At 41.7% G+C, this 15,512-nt stretch overlaps 1 protein-coding gene across 1 annotated transcript in view; it reads left to right on the top strand.

The window, feature by feature from the left end:
• The window catches only part of GALNT10 (polypeptide N-acetylgalactosaminyltransferase 10), a 43,146-nt gene that overhangs the window by 19,057 nt on the left and 8,577 nt on the right, over positions 1-15,512 (top strand). The window contains exons 5-7 of the mRNA XM_009322737.1: positions 6,545-6,730; positions 8,387-8,570; positions 9,464-9,581. Coding sequence (XP_009321012.1) covers positions 6,545-6,730; positions 8,387-8,570; positions 9,464-9,581 — 488 coding nt within the window. The remainder of the gene's footprint in view (positions 1-6,544; positions 6,731-8,386; positions 8,571-9,463; positions 9,582-15,512) is intronic.

Genomic DNA, 15,512 nt, shown 5'->3' with positions numbered 1-15,512 from the left:
TTTCATTTGTAAAGATGTGCTGAGACCCAACACTGATGCAGAATGGGCAGTGGAAACTGGGCCCCCTCCCCTTTAAGTCTACCACAGAACTGTATTCAGTGATGCAACGGATACTAATTTTCTCCCTTCCCAGGCCGCCTCTTCTTTGTTTGTAGGAAGATTCAGCTTGGAAGGCTGTGATCAGCTTAATCCATTTGCTATTATTGGGACTGATGTTCATAGTACAATTTATTAAATCAGTTTATTATCCTTCCAACCAACTTCAGTGATCAGAGGGTGAAAACATTGGGAAAAAAATTAAAACTAGTGTAAGTGCTGCCTGTTTGGATAACAGCACATTTTGCTATTTAAAAGGATTACTCATCTGCACCAAAACAGGGAGAGAAGTTAATTTCAATGATGGAGAGCTTTCTATTTCAGGGAGGCCTGGCTTGCACATTGTGATAGATTCAGGAAAAGTATAATTCATTCTTAAATTGTTAAACAGCACATTAGGGCCAAGTATCTAAGTAAAGATGAATAGATTCATTTGTAATCTTAAACAAGCGTGTTTGCGTGTGGGAGGGTAGGGATGGGAGGCTGGGATAACCCATAAACAAATGCCAGATGAACAGCTGCACTTCAGGTTTTGGTGGTTGTAAACTAGCCAAAATAACCTGCAGAGAAGGGAAACCGGCTCTGTCTGCTTAAAAGGGAGTTCTACCGGTCCTCCAGTCCTCTCCTCCTGTGCCGTGTGCCCTTCAACAGGAGGTGGAAAGTTTCCTGAATTTCCAGACTGCAGTGACTCTCCCGTCTTCATAATATCTTCGACCTTCTGTGTGTAAACTGAAGCAAAGCACTTCGGCAGGAGGCAGGATAGTGTAGGGCCGAGGGAACTCGGTTTCACCAGTGGCATCCGAGTAACACGGGAAGGTGTCTGTGAATGTTTCTGATTTCTGCGGTGCTGCTCATTCTGGATTGGGTTGATGGTACTCATACGAAGAAAGGCGCCAGAGTTGCAGATGTGCTGTACAGTGTAAAATTCAGAAACCAAAGCTGATGTGGTCTAAAGTAACATGAACCATGAAACGTTGCACTAGTAGGACAGGGGAAATGCTTCCCTCCTAATTCTTTCTCTGGATATAAATCTGTATCATAGTTTCAAGTCCTGACTGGTACTTAAAATGAATTAACTTTTTTCTGTCCCAAGATCACAAATGTTGGCACTCCCTTCCCTGCCAAATACTGCAGAGATGTTATAGGGCCATATATAAAAAGACTTTATGCCAAACAAACTGTGTTAAGTCCTAAAAGCCTTACCCCATCCACCTCTGCAGAGGACAGTTTGCCTGAGTGAAAGTAAAGGGTTTGCTTGCAGCTCCTTTGAGTTCAAACATCTGTGAAAATAAAGGTTTCATGAGATGGGACCAAAAAAATCTGCTGTCTTTTCAGCCCTGGGATCAATTAATGACCTTGACAGCTCGAAAGCCTGAGCAATGGCCACATTATTCAAAATGTTCAACTTGAATCCTTCAAAGTAGAGAAGGCAAATGTGTGTTGAGCACCTCTCGGTTGCAGCTGCCCATGATTCACTGCAGTCAGAGGTGGAGGTCGTCTTAATCATCTGAGCTCCGGAGAGTCCCAAAGTGCCGCCAGAACATGAGTCTGCTCTGAAAGAGCCCAGTGACTTCCTCAAAACAACACCCATCTTTGCATCTCAGGAGAGAATGACCTGAGTCATCAGCTCCATGTCTTTTAAGCAGCATCTCCTGCTTAAAAACAAAACCAACTCTCAAGTTCCCAGCAGGCCTGATGCAACTACTTTTCTTTAACTCACCCAACCTACTGGGAAGTAGCCTAGCACATGCATCCAGTTTGCTTGGTGAGGGAGGTATGCACTAGTTGCATGTAGCAGTGGGTTTTGTAGGTGTCTATGGGGAAGGTAACCACCCCATATGCAATTACCTCTAAACAGAGCTTCAGGTCTTGGTGTGTGATTTGGAGGAGGGAGAAGGACACAAACCAGGCGAGGCTTCATCTGTGAGCTGTGACTACAGTGGCCTGCTGCTGCCTGCAAAACTGAGCTGTGTGAGCTGAAGGGAATGAGGTTCCTTTGTACTGCAGAGCAGCTCTTGAGGGGAATAGCTGTTGAAGTTAAAGCATGCAGGCAAGACGCTATTTAAAAACATGTTAAACTTGAGAATTGCTATATCGCTTCCACTGATTTCTGTGGGAAAATGACTTTGGTCAGAGCCAAATCAATTCAAAATAGGCTACAAACCTGCTAATGATTTTGCACAAGCCTCTGAAAACTTGGCTGAGCCAATGGGGTGTGAAAGAGACTGGGAGGACGCAGACACTGCTGAGTGGAGACAGGCTGCGTGGCTTGTCGTGAGGGGATGTATTGAGGTAACTTCTGCTTTGACTTGAACAGTTCAGTCCCATGGATCCTGCGACTGCAGTGCTATTTAAGCTGTTCTGGTCCTGCAGATCCATGTCGAAGTTGCCTTGTTTCTCATGCATTTGCCTCTGTAAGTTGTAAAAAATAAAATAAATCCTTGGGCTCCTCTGTCCTCCTCTGGCTTCTGCATATGTTTGTTTTTGAAGTGGTAACTTTTCTTAGATGCCTGTTCGATTGGCAGTATGCAGCGGCTGGAATGAAAATTCAGCTGGACGTAAGAAATTCCTCTCTTGGAAAGTCCTTGCCATGCTACAAGTGGTCACCAGACTAATGGCATCTGAGGGCAGCTCTGCTTGGATGGTGAGGCCAGAAGGAAGAAGTACAGTAAGACCACCACAGGAGTTTGACCTAGGAAAAAAAAGTCTGATTTTGGAAAGCTTTGGGACTTAAGCAGGCCTGCTAGTGAAGCTTCCCCTCTATCTTCTCACAGTTTTATTTACAGCTCAAAATAAAGAAAGCAGTAGTTCTTGACTGGTACTGTTAATGTATACACTGTATATCAAATTTATTGCAAAGTCTGTTAGCAAGCTACCAGCCTAGTTTTTAGTCTGCAGATAATCTTACTCTCATTTAGATGTTTGGGCTGTATTACTTTGCCCAGCGTAGGCGCAGCCATTGGAATCCATCCAGTTCACCTAACAACTTTCATTAAAGAACATTGCCCTTGTAATAAAAATTACTGAGTGTGACAAGATTCCATAATATGTTTTTTAAAGCCTCGTAAAATTTTGTAGCAGTTAATGTCACTTGTTTGTTTTTTTGAGATTTTCTTTTAAAAGCAAAAATTGACTTAATTGTGACAATATTTGTAATAGAATGAAATAAATATTTTCCGTCTGGGTGTGTGGAGGCCAGGCTGGGGAGCAGGAATAGTGCAGGGATAAGGAAATAAGAAAACCTTGTCTTTGAAAATTCTGTTTCACTGTGTTTTGTACGTTGTTTTTGAGGTTGCTTGGAAGTCTGTGACTCTTTAGTAAGGGAAAGTAGATAAAATAAAGTCTGCTCACTTGCAGTTCATGATACATAAGTCTTAACCTTATAAAATGCAACTCTCAAGCATGGATTTTTCTGCAGCAATTGGGAACAGCTTATCTCAGCGTCATCCCTCCTGGCTACAAGGACAGCGCTTGGTACATGTGTCCCCTGTATCAGTGAGAATACATGGGTGCTGATGGAGTACCTGTAGCTTTTCCTTGCTTCTTCCAGCCATCAGGGACATAAGAAGATTCCTAATGTGTGAGACATTTCTTACCAATGTGGCGTAGAGCAGGCTACTCGCTGCAAGCATGAAATGCTTTGGTATTTTTTTACTATGGAAATGTAGTAAAGAAGTGCTAAAGAACCAAACCCGGCATTTGGGAATGGAATGGGAAGTCAGTGGATTTTAGAGTTCCTGCTGTCTCTTTGCAGAGTACTCGCCTGAGAAAACTCTGTGGCTCCAATGCCTTCTTTTCTCCTGTTACGCTATAAAAATGGGGAAATCTCTCAGTTCTTAACTGCTTGTTCATTAATAGATATAAATCAACGTGTCTTCAGTTAGTCTGTAGCAGAGCAGCCATCATCATCACTATAAATATGGCCAAGTCCAGTGACATTTTGTTCACTTGCTGGTGTGTGTCTTCCTGCGTGAGACCAGATCCAAAAACATACTAGTGTTTCTTGGTAGCCGGCTCAGCCGTGCTATGCTCATACCCCTGGAGGAATCGGTTAGGCTGCCTTCAGGTGTCACCACAGATGAAATTGCACAACAAACCACGACAGTTCAGAAAGGTGTATGGTGCCAAAACGTAAAATCACCAACACATGGGTGGAAGACAAACCTCTGGGATCTTTCACAGTCTCATTTTCTTGTTTCTGTCAAAATAAAGAGTCACAGAAGGTCTCTATATATATTTTCCATTGTTTTGGAGCTTCGGATTTTTTTAAGACTTTCCAGTGCTTTGTAGGTCTGGTTTAGATAATGTAAATATTGTGGGGTCTGATCTTGCAAGTGCTGTAGTATCTGTGGCTACTGTTAGGGGAATCGGACCAAGAGCTGCTGTGTGATGGTTACCTCCTTTCTTATAACGATCACTGGCAAACTCTCTCATGTTTATCTTGTCTTGGGTAGATTAACGAAGGTGTACCTCCTGTCTTGGGCATAGCTGATTTATGCTTGAAGTGAGGATTGTTTTTTCTCTTTTCTGCTGAACTAATCTTTTGTGATAAACTACCAATGGCAAGGGATGAGCTGTGATGTTAAAGTGGTGGTGGGCTTTCTTTTCTTTTTTCTTTTCTTTTTTCTTTTTTTTTTTTTGCTTTTTAAGTCTATCCACTGCCTCAGGAGGAAGGCAGCTACACTAATAATATATCTAGTCTCTATGGAATGTCCTCATTTGAAAAATCTGTAATTGAGTGGATAAAATTTCTGGTTGCTTGAGAGGATCTATTCAGAAAAGACTTGAAAAGGATGAGGGAAAAGGGTGCTAGACAGCAAGAAGTACTAAAGGCTCTATTGAGCAGGGAAACCTATGTAGATATTGTGGGACAATTAGACTTGTCAGGCAAAACACTAAAATGCATTTGTGAGCAAAAAATCCTGGGGAATGTTAAAGCAAGCTTTGACAAAAGGTAAAGAGCTTGCTAGGAATACCTTAAAAGCAAAAGTAGTTGATTTGGGTGATCTTTGAAGGAAGGCAGATGATGACTGTTTCAAAGAGAAGGTGCAGAATGTGTGTTAGTCATAGGGATTTTGCCCATTTTTTTCCTCCAGTAGCTAAAACCCTAAAGCACAATTGCTGGGTCAGCACCATGTGGGAGAGCTCATAACTTAGTTAAGTTTATTTGCCCCTTTGCTCTTTTTAGAGAGCTATTGCAGTACCCAGCTTCCCTGGTGCCCTGTTTGGGGGTGCTTTCACACTGTCTGCCTTTCATGCCTGCTTTGGAAGCCAAGGAAGACTCTGCTGTACAGAATGGAGTGGATTTGTTCCCTATAGTCAAGGCGAATAAACCTGCGAGGTTATTTGTATTTGAATGATTGCCTCTATTCCAGTTTTGTTGTGTGAGGTTTTAAGACTGGTTAATTGCTTAGATTTGACAAACTAGCTTTTGCCTAGCAAGGTTTGTTTTGTTTCCTTGATCAGTCGCTGATGGCAGCAGATAGTATGGTGCATTAATGAACAGTCCCTGGCACACTGTGGATGGGGTTTGCTGTCATGTAAGTCAAAACTTCAGATGACTAAAGATCAACCCACTAGTGATTAGGCCAGTGTCAGCTCTTAGCCTATTTTTAGGTTTTTATTGGTGCTTTACTCCTTGATGTAAAGACAGCTGTGTGCCCCTCACTCTTTATGTAGACCAAGCTTTTTATTTCCACATCTAAACAAGCTGTCTATTGTTTTGATCACTCAGTAATCTTTTTCTGCAGCTCTCCTGTTTGAATTCTTGTTAATCGTGGTGACTACGAGTGTCTGTGCTGATTCGGATGTGGCTCCAGTCCATATTCAGTAGTGTAAATATTTCCATATTTAAATGCAAATATCTCCTCTGATAAGCATTTAACATAGCCATCCAAATATGTACAGTGGCTATGCCTGCCTTGCCGGCTTGGAGGGATGTCTGACCAGGCTTCTTGCTGTTTTGTATTTATGCATGAGAAGATGGTCATGTTGTGTGTTTTGAAGAAACCAAATGCAACTTAAATGCACTGAGTGCAGTTTACTTCTGAAAGTAAATTGTCCTGTGCCTCTTCTGAGCTACATTGGTTTTCCACAAAAGTGTCCTAGAATCCCTGCTCTGATAAATTTCTCCCAGAGGTCTGGCAGCTGGGTTTTTATTCCTTTTCCTCTTCCTCTGCTGCTTTCTTTCTCATCCTGCACTCCTCCGTCTTCTTCTATTTTTTTTTTTTATTGCTTATAAGGTTTTGAAATATCTTCAGAAGTCTTGGTAAAGCAGTTAAGTTTAAACCCTGGATTTAAAAGAAATTATTCTTACTTCTTTTTTCCTGTTATTGCATTTGTTAACTGTTCGGGACATAATTCCAAAGACATCTCCTTCTGGTAAAGAAGGAACCACATTTTTAAGAAATTAATTGTTACAGTGTTTAAATTTCTCATTTTCATACAGAACACCTGAAGAAACGCCTGGAAGATTATATGGCCCAGTTCCCAAATGTAAGAATCCTCCGAACCAAAAAGAGAGAAGGGCTGATAAGAACTCGAATGCTGGGGGCCTCTGTGGCCATAGGGGATGTCATCACCTTCTTGGATTCCCATTGCGAGGCCAACGTGAACTGGCTGCCACCTCTGTTAGGTAAGCGTGTGGTGCTGTACATGGCTGAAAACCGAGGTGCTAAAGAGCTGGCAACAGATGTTGGTGTTGAATTTGTTTTATTTCCACCTGCTGCTTTCCCTTCATGCTGTAAGTGGACAAAAGGAAGATGAAATGTCTGAAAAGGGAAAACAAACAAACAAAAAAAAACAAAGAACAAAGAAACCCCAAACAACCACAAGACTCAGGTGAATTGTTTGCAACTTGTAGCCTTTAACACAATATTTTTTTTCTGTTCTAGAGTCCTGCACTGTACAATAACCCTATCATATGCTTTGCTTAATTAAAGAGTAGAGATCGTATTCTTCTGTTTCCTCACTAAATGAAATCCTAAATAATTTACAGCTTGCTATAAGAGTAAACTGTCACGTGGTCATTCAGCAGCTTGCAGAGAGGAATGGCTTTATGATACAGAAAAGATCTTTATATACAGTTTTTAAGTAGCTTTTAGGGGTTTTTTTCTCCTATATAACTATATTTAACTTCATAGTCTGCATGCCTGTGGAAAATACTTCTTGTGAATGACAGCTGCTGGTATGTATTTGTAGAACATGTGCAGTCCTTTCCAAGGCAGAGCTTCATCTTTAAGGAGGCATCAGTTTTACAATGGCAGTTCTTTTCAAGGATGACTAATTGAAAGGACAGTGCCTTCTGTTTCTGGTACCTGTATGCGTCTAACCAGTACCAAACTCCTTTACAACCCTATTGCAAGTGACCTGTCAAAGCTCTGAGGTGTGACTTTGTCAAACAAACTGTGGTGACAATAGTCAAGTGAAGGTTTAAGAAAAACTAGCCAGATTTGTCAGCAGGATTGTTGGATGGTAATACTGTTGCTTTCACTACAGTTTGTATCTGGCGATAGTGTAAAACATTTGCAGCTTCGTGAGCCCCAGGGAGGGAGGACAGAATTAGCTCAAATGCCATTTAAAGAGAACATGTAGAGTATGCTTTAATTTTAAAGCGTAGAAGGGATTTCTGTTAGACATGGATTGGAAGCTGAAACATCATCCGTCGCCTCTGCTCTGAAAGTTAACTTCCAACAAAAGACTGTCTCAGTAATAAAGTATTTAAGAAGTTCCAGATGTTTATGCAGGAATTAATCCTGTCTTGTATTATTTGGTTGGAAGAAAAGGTTGAGGGGAGGAGGTACACTTGCATTTCTTGAGCCTGCTGAGCATAGTTATGCCATTAGTCTGAATTGCTTCCTGCCAGATTCTGGCACAGCAATTAAAGCTAGGTGGTACAATGGGTTATTGCCCTGGCTTTGAATCAGCGCAGAAAGAGTTCACATCCCGGTCGCTTGTTAAAATGAGGACTGTTCACTAAGTACAAGATTGTCTGGTTTTAGCCTGGCGGTTTAGGTATCTGTGGTAGTGTGGCTGTGTCTTTCCATTCTGCTTCTGGGTGATGGTCACTGTAGCATGAATGCCTGGTGTTTTTATCTCAATAGTTCTAGCTTGAATATCTCAATTATTGCAGAAATACCAGATAACTTGGTATAAATTGGAGCATCTGCCCAAAAGAGAACGAATGGGAAGAAAGCTATGTCATTCTTGGACAACTTCATATTTTTCTGTAATTTCATGGTTAAAGGAACCAACTGGTGCAGGTTTTCTAACATGTTTCTCCAATCTTCAGATCGCATTGCACGAAACCGCAAGACTATCGTTTGCCCTATGATTGATGTTATTGATCATGACCACTTTGGATATGAGACTCAGGCTGGAGACGCAATGCGAGGTGCATTTGACTGGGAGATGTATTACAAGAGGATCCCTATTCCTCCTGAGTTACAGAAACTTGATCCCAGTGATCCCTTTGAGTAAGTTACTGAAATGCAGTGTGCTAAGAGCTGGCTAACAAAATAACACCCTGTTACAGGGTTGGTTTACACCTCAGTGTAGTAAAAGTCAGAAGCTGGTGTTAAGCTACTTGCTTTTTGGCAGCTGTTTCCTTTGTTGGTTTAAAAGAAATGCATTGTGTAGTAGCTGTGAACACTCCCCTTTTCATTGCTATTTTTTGCCACCTTAATTCCCGCAGAAGTTAACATTTCATTTAAAACTGTAATGTGTAACGTTTATTGTGGTCATTTATTACTGAGATCTTTCAAACATAATTTAGTATCCCTAATGCTCTGCCAAAAACAACAAACCAACGGTGGCTTATATGTCATTCCCAGGTGGGGAAGAAGAAAACCTAGCAGAATAATTACAGCAATTTTGATGATTGCAATGTATTGCAGAAGTAAATCTGTGATCAAGTTATATTCTGCTGTTGCTGTGCTTGCCAACATTGAGACAGTTCTGCTGTCCTTTATACTTCTGCAGTATTCCAAAAAACCCCAATAAAACACTTGTTGAGGTCAAACTCAATGACTTGATCCTACTACTGAGACAGAGCACCACATGCGCAGCATATGGGTCCCTCTGGGAGAGGTTATGTCCTGTCACTTAATGGTGAACTCTTTTGCCTGTTTGGGGGAGAGGCATTGACCGGTTCTGAAGGGAGCCTAGTCTGGTCCTCCTCATTTGCAAGTGGGAAATTAGTAGATAATGCAAAAACAACTGTTTGGTGCTCTGACAGGGCAGCAAAGGCAGCCAGAACACTGGGTGGTGAAAAGAATATTTGTCAGCTCTTGCTTTGTTTTTTAAATGTTTAGCCAGAGATCTGTATCTTTGAATGTGTTTGTAATATGGAGTTTGGTTTTTTCTTAAGGTCTCCTGTAATGGCTGGAGGACTGTTTGCAGTCGATAGAAAGTGGTTCTGGGAGCTGGGAGGGTATGATGCAGGTCTGGAGATATGGGGAGGAGAGCAGTATGAAATATCCTTTAAGGTGAGCTATGTTCTCTGGAAATTACTTTTGTTTTGAAAAGTAAGAATTGTTCTAAGGCGCAGAATGTGAATGATCTATCTTGTCCTTGCTTTTGCGTGTGACTAAAGGTGAAAGAGCTGGGAGTAGTAAGATAGTACATAGAAGAAACAGCGTTGATGTGATCAGTCATTTTTGAGGGTCAGTTTTGGAGCATGATTAGCTGGGGTGTCCCCCCGTTCTGTGGTCACAGCTTCAGGTGCATGTGCTCTTCCCAGCAAGGGTAAGTCAGCTTGCATGGAGCTCGCTCTGACTGTCAGGCTTCTTAGTACTCACTCTGGCAAGAAGATTAAATACTCCCCTTCTTGGGGGAAGGAGGATTCAGGCAGCTCAGTGTTTGCCCAGTTGAGTACCTCAGTCCTGAGCTTCCGTTCCCAGAGATGAGAGTAACTTACTGTCTATTGTCAATCCATCTGACTCCTGGCTGCAAGGAACTGAGACTATTAGTTGCCCTGTAAGAAATCCTCAACAATTGGAATAATAACGCTGTTGCTGGCAATGACTTCAGATTATTATCTGCCTGGCTTGGGGACAATTCTGTCACTTACTGATTGACCAAGCTGTTCAGCTGAGGGCTTTAAAATAAGAGTTAGCCAGCTGACCAGAAATGCATACTAATAGTAACAAGTCACTGTGACCCACGAAGACTGCTGGTACCTGTGTTATCTTGGAATATGGCACTCTGAAATCCGTTCTGGGAAACCCACTGGAATGTCCCAGACCACTGAAGGCAGGTGGCTATTCTTCTCTTCAGTGGTAGGAATCCTTTCCATAGCCTGGAGCGAATAAAGATTTCTATGTTAAACTCTGTTTGGGCCACCGTGTGGTTTCTCTTTCAGAGGTTGAATATATAATCTTATAGCTGTCTGAATGCCACTGAACTAAGCTAGTTGGCCTCAGCACGAGGCTAACACAGCACACAATTTAGCTTTGGCAGCTAAAATTCCTCATCGGTCTCCCCAACAAACAAGTCACGGCTGATCTCTCACAAAACAGATTCCTAATTCTTGATGCCGCTGTGCAATTCAAAGGCATATCAAACTATATTCAGCAAGCCATATTACCATACATACATACTGTGTACTACTGTACAGCAAATAATGCAAGAAAAGACATTGTTTTCAAGACAATGTATTTTCTTCTATTGTTTGCTCACAAAAAAACCTAAGTAATAAAGTCATATTGGAGGTCCCTTGTCCTCTGTAATGGTAGTGGGAAGGGAGGGGCGGGGGACACCGGCTTTGGAGGTGTCATTACATTAATAGTTAGAGCCATTTATTCTTTGTGTTGCAGGTAGTGAAATTGTGTAAGTGTCCTTCTCTGCAGGAGGGGCAGTGGCAGTATTCAGCCTCTTTTCCTTGGCCCTTTTTGAAAATGCTGGTTTCCAAGAGTGATGACAGTGGCTGGGCAAACCCTGTGTCTCTAAAGCCACAGCAGACAGCCACACTGCTTGATCTGCAGGAAATAAGATTACTTCATTTGTCTGTTTGCTTATCCTCTCTGAAACACACTGTTTTATTTCAGTCCAGAGATGGTAATTTATGGAGGGATAAATTTGCTTTAATTAATCTCTGCAAAGACCCCCTTTTTTCTTTCATTGTGCAATAGAAAAATGAAGTTTTAACTGAAAAAAGCTCAGTGTATTTTCAGAAATTAAGATAAATTGATACATTCATCTGTGGCTGATAGATTTAATAATCCTGCTGGAATTGCAAGAATAGAAGGTTTGTTCATAGAATTTATGAAGCTATGACATTTCCTGGAGAGCTTAGAGCTACGTTTTTACCTTTAGAAGCAGACTGAGATTTTGTAGTTAAAGGGGCACTGTCAAATAATTTAAAGCTCTGGGTTTAGACGTGGGGTACCTGTTTTCACATTATTTATTATCTAATGGGAATTCAGATTCTAAGTGTGCCAAATTCACAGCCCAGCTTAAACAAAGAGAATGCATTCCTGTGCCTGGGAGTTGTGGGTGCAGGTACTCTTTTGTACTGCTGGTCTTTGATCCATTGCATCAAATCTGGCCTTCTCGTCCCTCACCAGTAGATTTTTTTTTTTTTTTTTCTCCTTAAGTATATTCTTTTTTGGCCATGTATGGACTGTGCTTTACAGTTTTTTGCCTTTATTTTAAAATCCAGGGCTCTGTTGCTGAGAGACTGGAAATAAACAAGTTTATTTAGGAGCCATTTGCCTTTCTGTTTTGAGATCGTACGTATTTCTGTCATCAGCTGGCTCTGCTTCCTTCTGAGAAGAAACTTTCGGGCTGAAGGCAAGCCAACAGAGAAACCATCAGTGTTTAGCACCTCAGAAAACATTTAGCCAGAGGATGAATCAAACTCTATTAATAGAAGCCTTGCTCCTTGTATGAAATGTGTACACCAAACATCACTAGAAAACATAGCATGCTGGAGGGACAAAAAAATTTAGTTGAACTTTAAATTAGAAACAAATGTTCTAACCCTAACTGCTGGTTTGTAGTTTTCTGGGTCTTCTCAATCCCTTAAAACCAAAATTTCTAGATTAGAAATGAAGGAGTCAATCTATCCATTCCATATTCAAGCAGAAAACACACGCTTCTTCCTTCTCTTGACCTGTGTATATCCAGAATAGCTCAGTGCCTATAACCCAGTACTTCTACAGGTCAGGGGTCTTCCTATTTCAGGTCATCATCAGATGCAATAGGAAGATTGCAGTCTTGAATTTTAGTTGCAGGCATTACACCTGTTCAAATGAGCCTCGCTTTTTCATGAACCCTGCTTGCAGAATGCTCCAGGCAAACTGCTCTGCGGGTCTGCGTGGTGTAAGAACCATTCTCCTCCATCTCAGTGGATTACCAGATGCTGACCTTGGAGAACATTCTTGTATTTTGGAGAAAGGGTAAACAAGCATGCCCAGCTATTTCTGTGTGGCACTTGTTACCTTTCCTTTCTGCTGCCCCTAACTCTACAGCCGTAGTTTCTCTGTTCAGTGGACTTCATTGAGGTGGGTTTTTTTTTGCTTTTTGGAAGTCACTTCCATATTTCTCTCTTACACTTTTTCCTGGTCTTTGGTATCTTTCTGCAGTGATGTGAACAAAATTGAATACTTTACCCAAAGTGCCAATGTGTCTTTCCTCTTCTAAACACAACTTAATAGCTCTGATTTTCTGAATGCTCCTGCATACTCAATGACTACCTACATTCTGCTGCCTACATAACCACTTCATTTTCTTTGAGATTAATGTATTTAATTCGGAGCAGTATATATGAAGCATTTAAACTGTTCCTTTCTACAAATGCTACTTTGTAAAGCACTTATCTACGCTCAGTTTTATTTGTGATCATGTTGCCTCTTTTTCAGTATTTTTGTGGCTTTTATTCTGTTTGCCTTACGTAATCTTCACTAAACTGCTTCACGCCTCTCTTCCATAAATATATAGTCTTTGATTTTTTGGGTATGGGGAAACAGAAGAGGAAAAAGTGTTGTCTCTGACTTGTATAGGCATAAATATAGATGTGCTTTGTACCTCAGATCTTGAGTGGTGTGGTTCTCAATCCTTTAATCATACATTGAACTTCAAGAGCGAAGAATGAGAATCTGGAATGGTCCCTCACTAGGTGATAGATCATTTCAGTTTTAGAAATGTTTATCTTGTAATTTAGAAATTGTAAAGCCTTCATAAAATTCAAAGGGCTTGGTGCAAGCAAGCCATATCAACAGTTGCCCTGAAAAGAACAATTAAGGGGGAGGCAAAAGAGATGGGCAGTACTCGCGTTCTTCACTCCTTGCTTCAGCAATAGGAAACATCCACTGCACTTACTCTGGTGATCATAGATCATTGCATTTTTCTAGATCCTTTTCCCAAAGCATCAACAGGGATTGCTTCTCTTGGTTTCCATAGCATAAAATATGTTGCATGTTTTCCAGCAAATCCAAGTGCTCCATAGCTTCTGTTTGCGTATCTAATGCATGCATCTCCTTTGCCCCGTGTCAGCAGCACATTTCTGATTCACATTTTGCCACTGGTCTCCTGGCAGGTGCATAGTTAAGGTGCAGCTGCCAAGGGGTCAGTTCTGACAGCATTTCTAACTGTATTGCTGAAGTTAGTGCTGATTGTGAGCCTCCACTGCTTATTCCAGGCACATATTCACACCACTTTCCAGCAGCTCACGTTTGCCCACACTGAAACAGGCCAGGCATTCTGCTACTTTTTTTGTGTGGGTTTTTTTTTAAGCCAGCACATGCTGCTTAATTCTAAGGCTCTCAGCTGCAGTACAGGGTGGCTTCTTTCTCCCTTCCTATCTGGTGATGCAGAGATCAGTTTCAGACCATTGACTTGAATTTTTGGCCTTATTCCCCTATGTGCTTGGTTTCAGGTTCCAGAGTAGCCTCCCACCAAGCAGCAGCAGGAAAATAGACCCCCCCTACACTCTGAAACGTGATTATTGGAAAGTGTTATCATTACTCTAAAATGCTCCAGACGGTAAGGAGGGGCCATGCTGGTGTATGTTGTGTGAGAGAAGGTGCTGTGCAAACATATAGATCCCTGTGCCTTTTGAGCTACCTTAATCTTTTATAGAGCAGTAAGTCCCAGCTGCAACAGCAGCTGATGCTTACAGTACAGAGGATTATGATTTTCCTGAATTACTGGTTGCCCTTGCTCTCATCCTCTCACCTACCTTGTTATGCAGAGATCCCCCTTGACTTATCCACTGTGTCTTTTTCTTCCCGCCTTTCAGTGTGTGCTCAGACAACCTGCCAGCTTCTCTTCATTGGTCCATCCCATGGTCTTTATTTCTGTTGTGGCTTGCAGAAACAGCTTTCTGTTCAAGGCTTGACTCTTTCCTTTGTGGTTTTTTCCTCTCTTGGGAAGCATTGACTCATCATGGTGCAGTCTTTGGAAACCATAAACCTTGTATACCCAGATAATTTGTGTTCGCACACCAACTGAGGTTTTGTGTTGTGTTTGAGAGGAGAGGTTCAGCCGTCTTATGTGACATTGTTTTCTGAAACAGCAGAAGGGGAATTGGATCTGCATAACATTCCCATGTAGAGAATAGGTGGCATATTATCTTGTGCTTTCATAGCACGCTAGCTGAGTCAAAGGCTCTTGAGTCGCTTTATGAATATGGAGTTACAGCTCTCCAGGCCACTGACAAGATGGAAGTAATATCATTGGTGGTGTTATTTGACTTCTCTTGTGTATGGTTTTATTATTAAGGTGGGATTGTGGCCTTAGAAAAATCTGTTGCAGTATGCCCGTTGACCTCAGCATAGCCAGGTTTTCTCTTAATTCCAGCAGATCTGTCAGCTGCTAGATTGCTAGCTCAGAATGTAGATTGGTAAAATTCTGCCTGAGGAGGGAGAGAAATTTCCTATTCTCTCCTAATGAGATCTGATTAGATCATTGTGTAAAGCACTGCCTGCCTGACCAGCTTTAATTCTTGTTCATACGGCGTTCTAGTAAATGGCTGACTGAAATTAAGTGCGTCAAGTTCAGGCTCTGATGTTTACTGTCGTGTCAGCCAGGGAGATGAGGCACCATCTCACCCTTCTGTGAAACAAGAACAACAAGAGGAAACTGGCTCCCCTAGCCTAGGGCGAACACAGTAAGTGACAGTCAGTGTCACTGGGAAGGCACAAGGTGTTGCCCCACAAACAGTGCTGTTTCAGCTGTTTGACAGTGCTGTATTTTTAGCAGTGTAAGTTCCGGTGTGTCATGCCTGTGAACTGTACCCTTGTTTAAAAACAACCAAATATCGCTAACTGAGTTGAAGCATTCTCTCAGCTAGCACACAGCTATTTTGGGTTTGCTTCACTTGCAGTTATTCCTTGACAGACCCTTGGATGTGATTCCCCTGACCTTTAACTCTAGCTTTCTAATGCTTTTGTTAGCTGTGTTTTACCAATGCATGT

Source organism: Pygoscelis adeliae, unplaced genomic scaffold, assembly GCF_000699105.1.
Source record: "Pygoscelis adeliae isolate BGI_AS28 unplaced genomic scaffold, ASM69910v1 Scaffold34, whole genome shotgun sequence".
Lineage (NCBI taxonomy): Eukaryota > Metazoa > Chordata > Aves > Sphenisciformes > Spheniscidae > Pygoscelis > Pygoscelis adeliae.
Note: the sequence above shows the minus strand (reverse complement) of the source record. Positions and strands in the feature narration are given on the sequence as shown.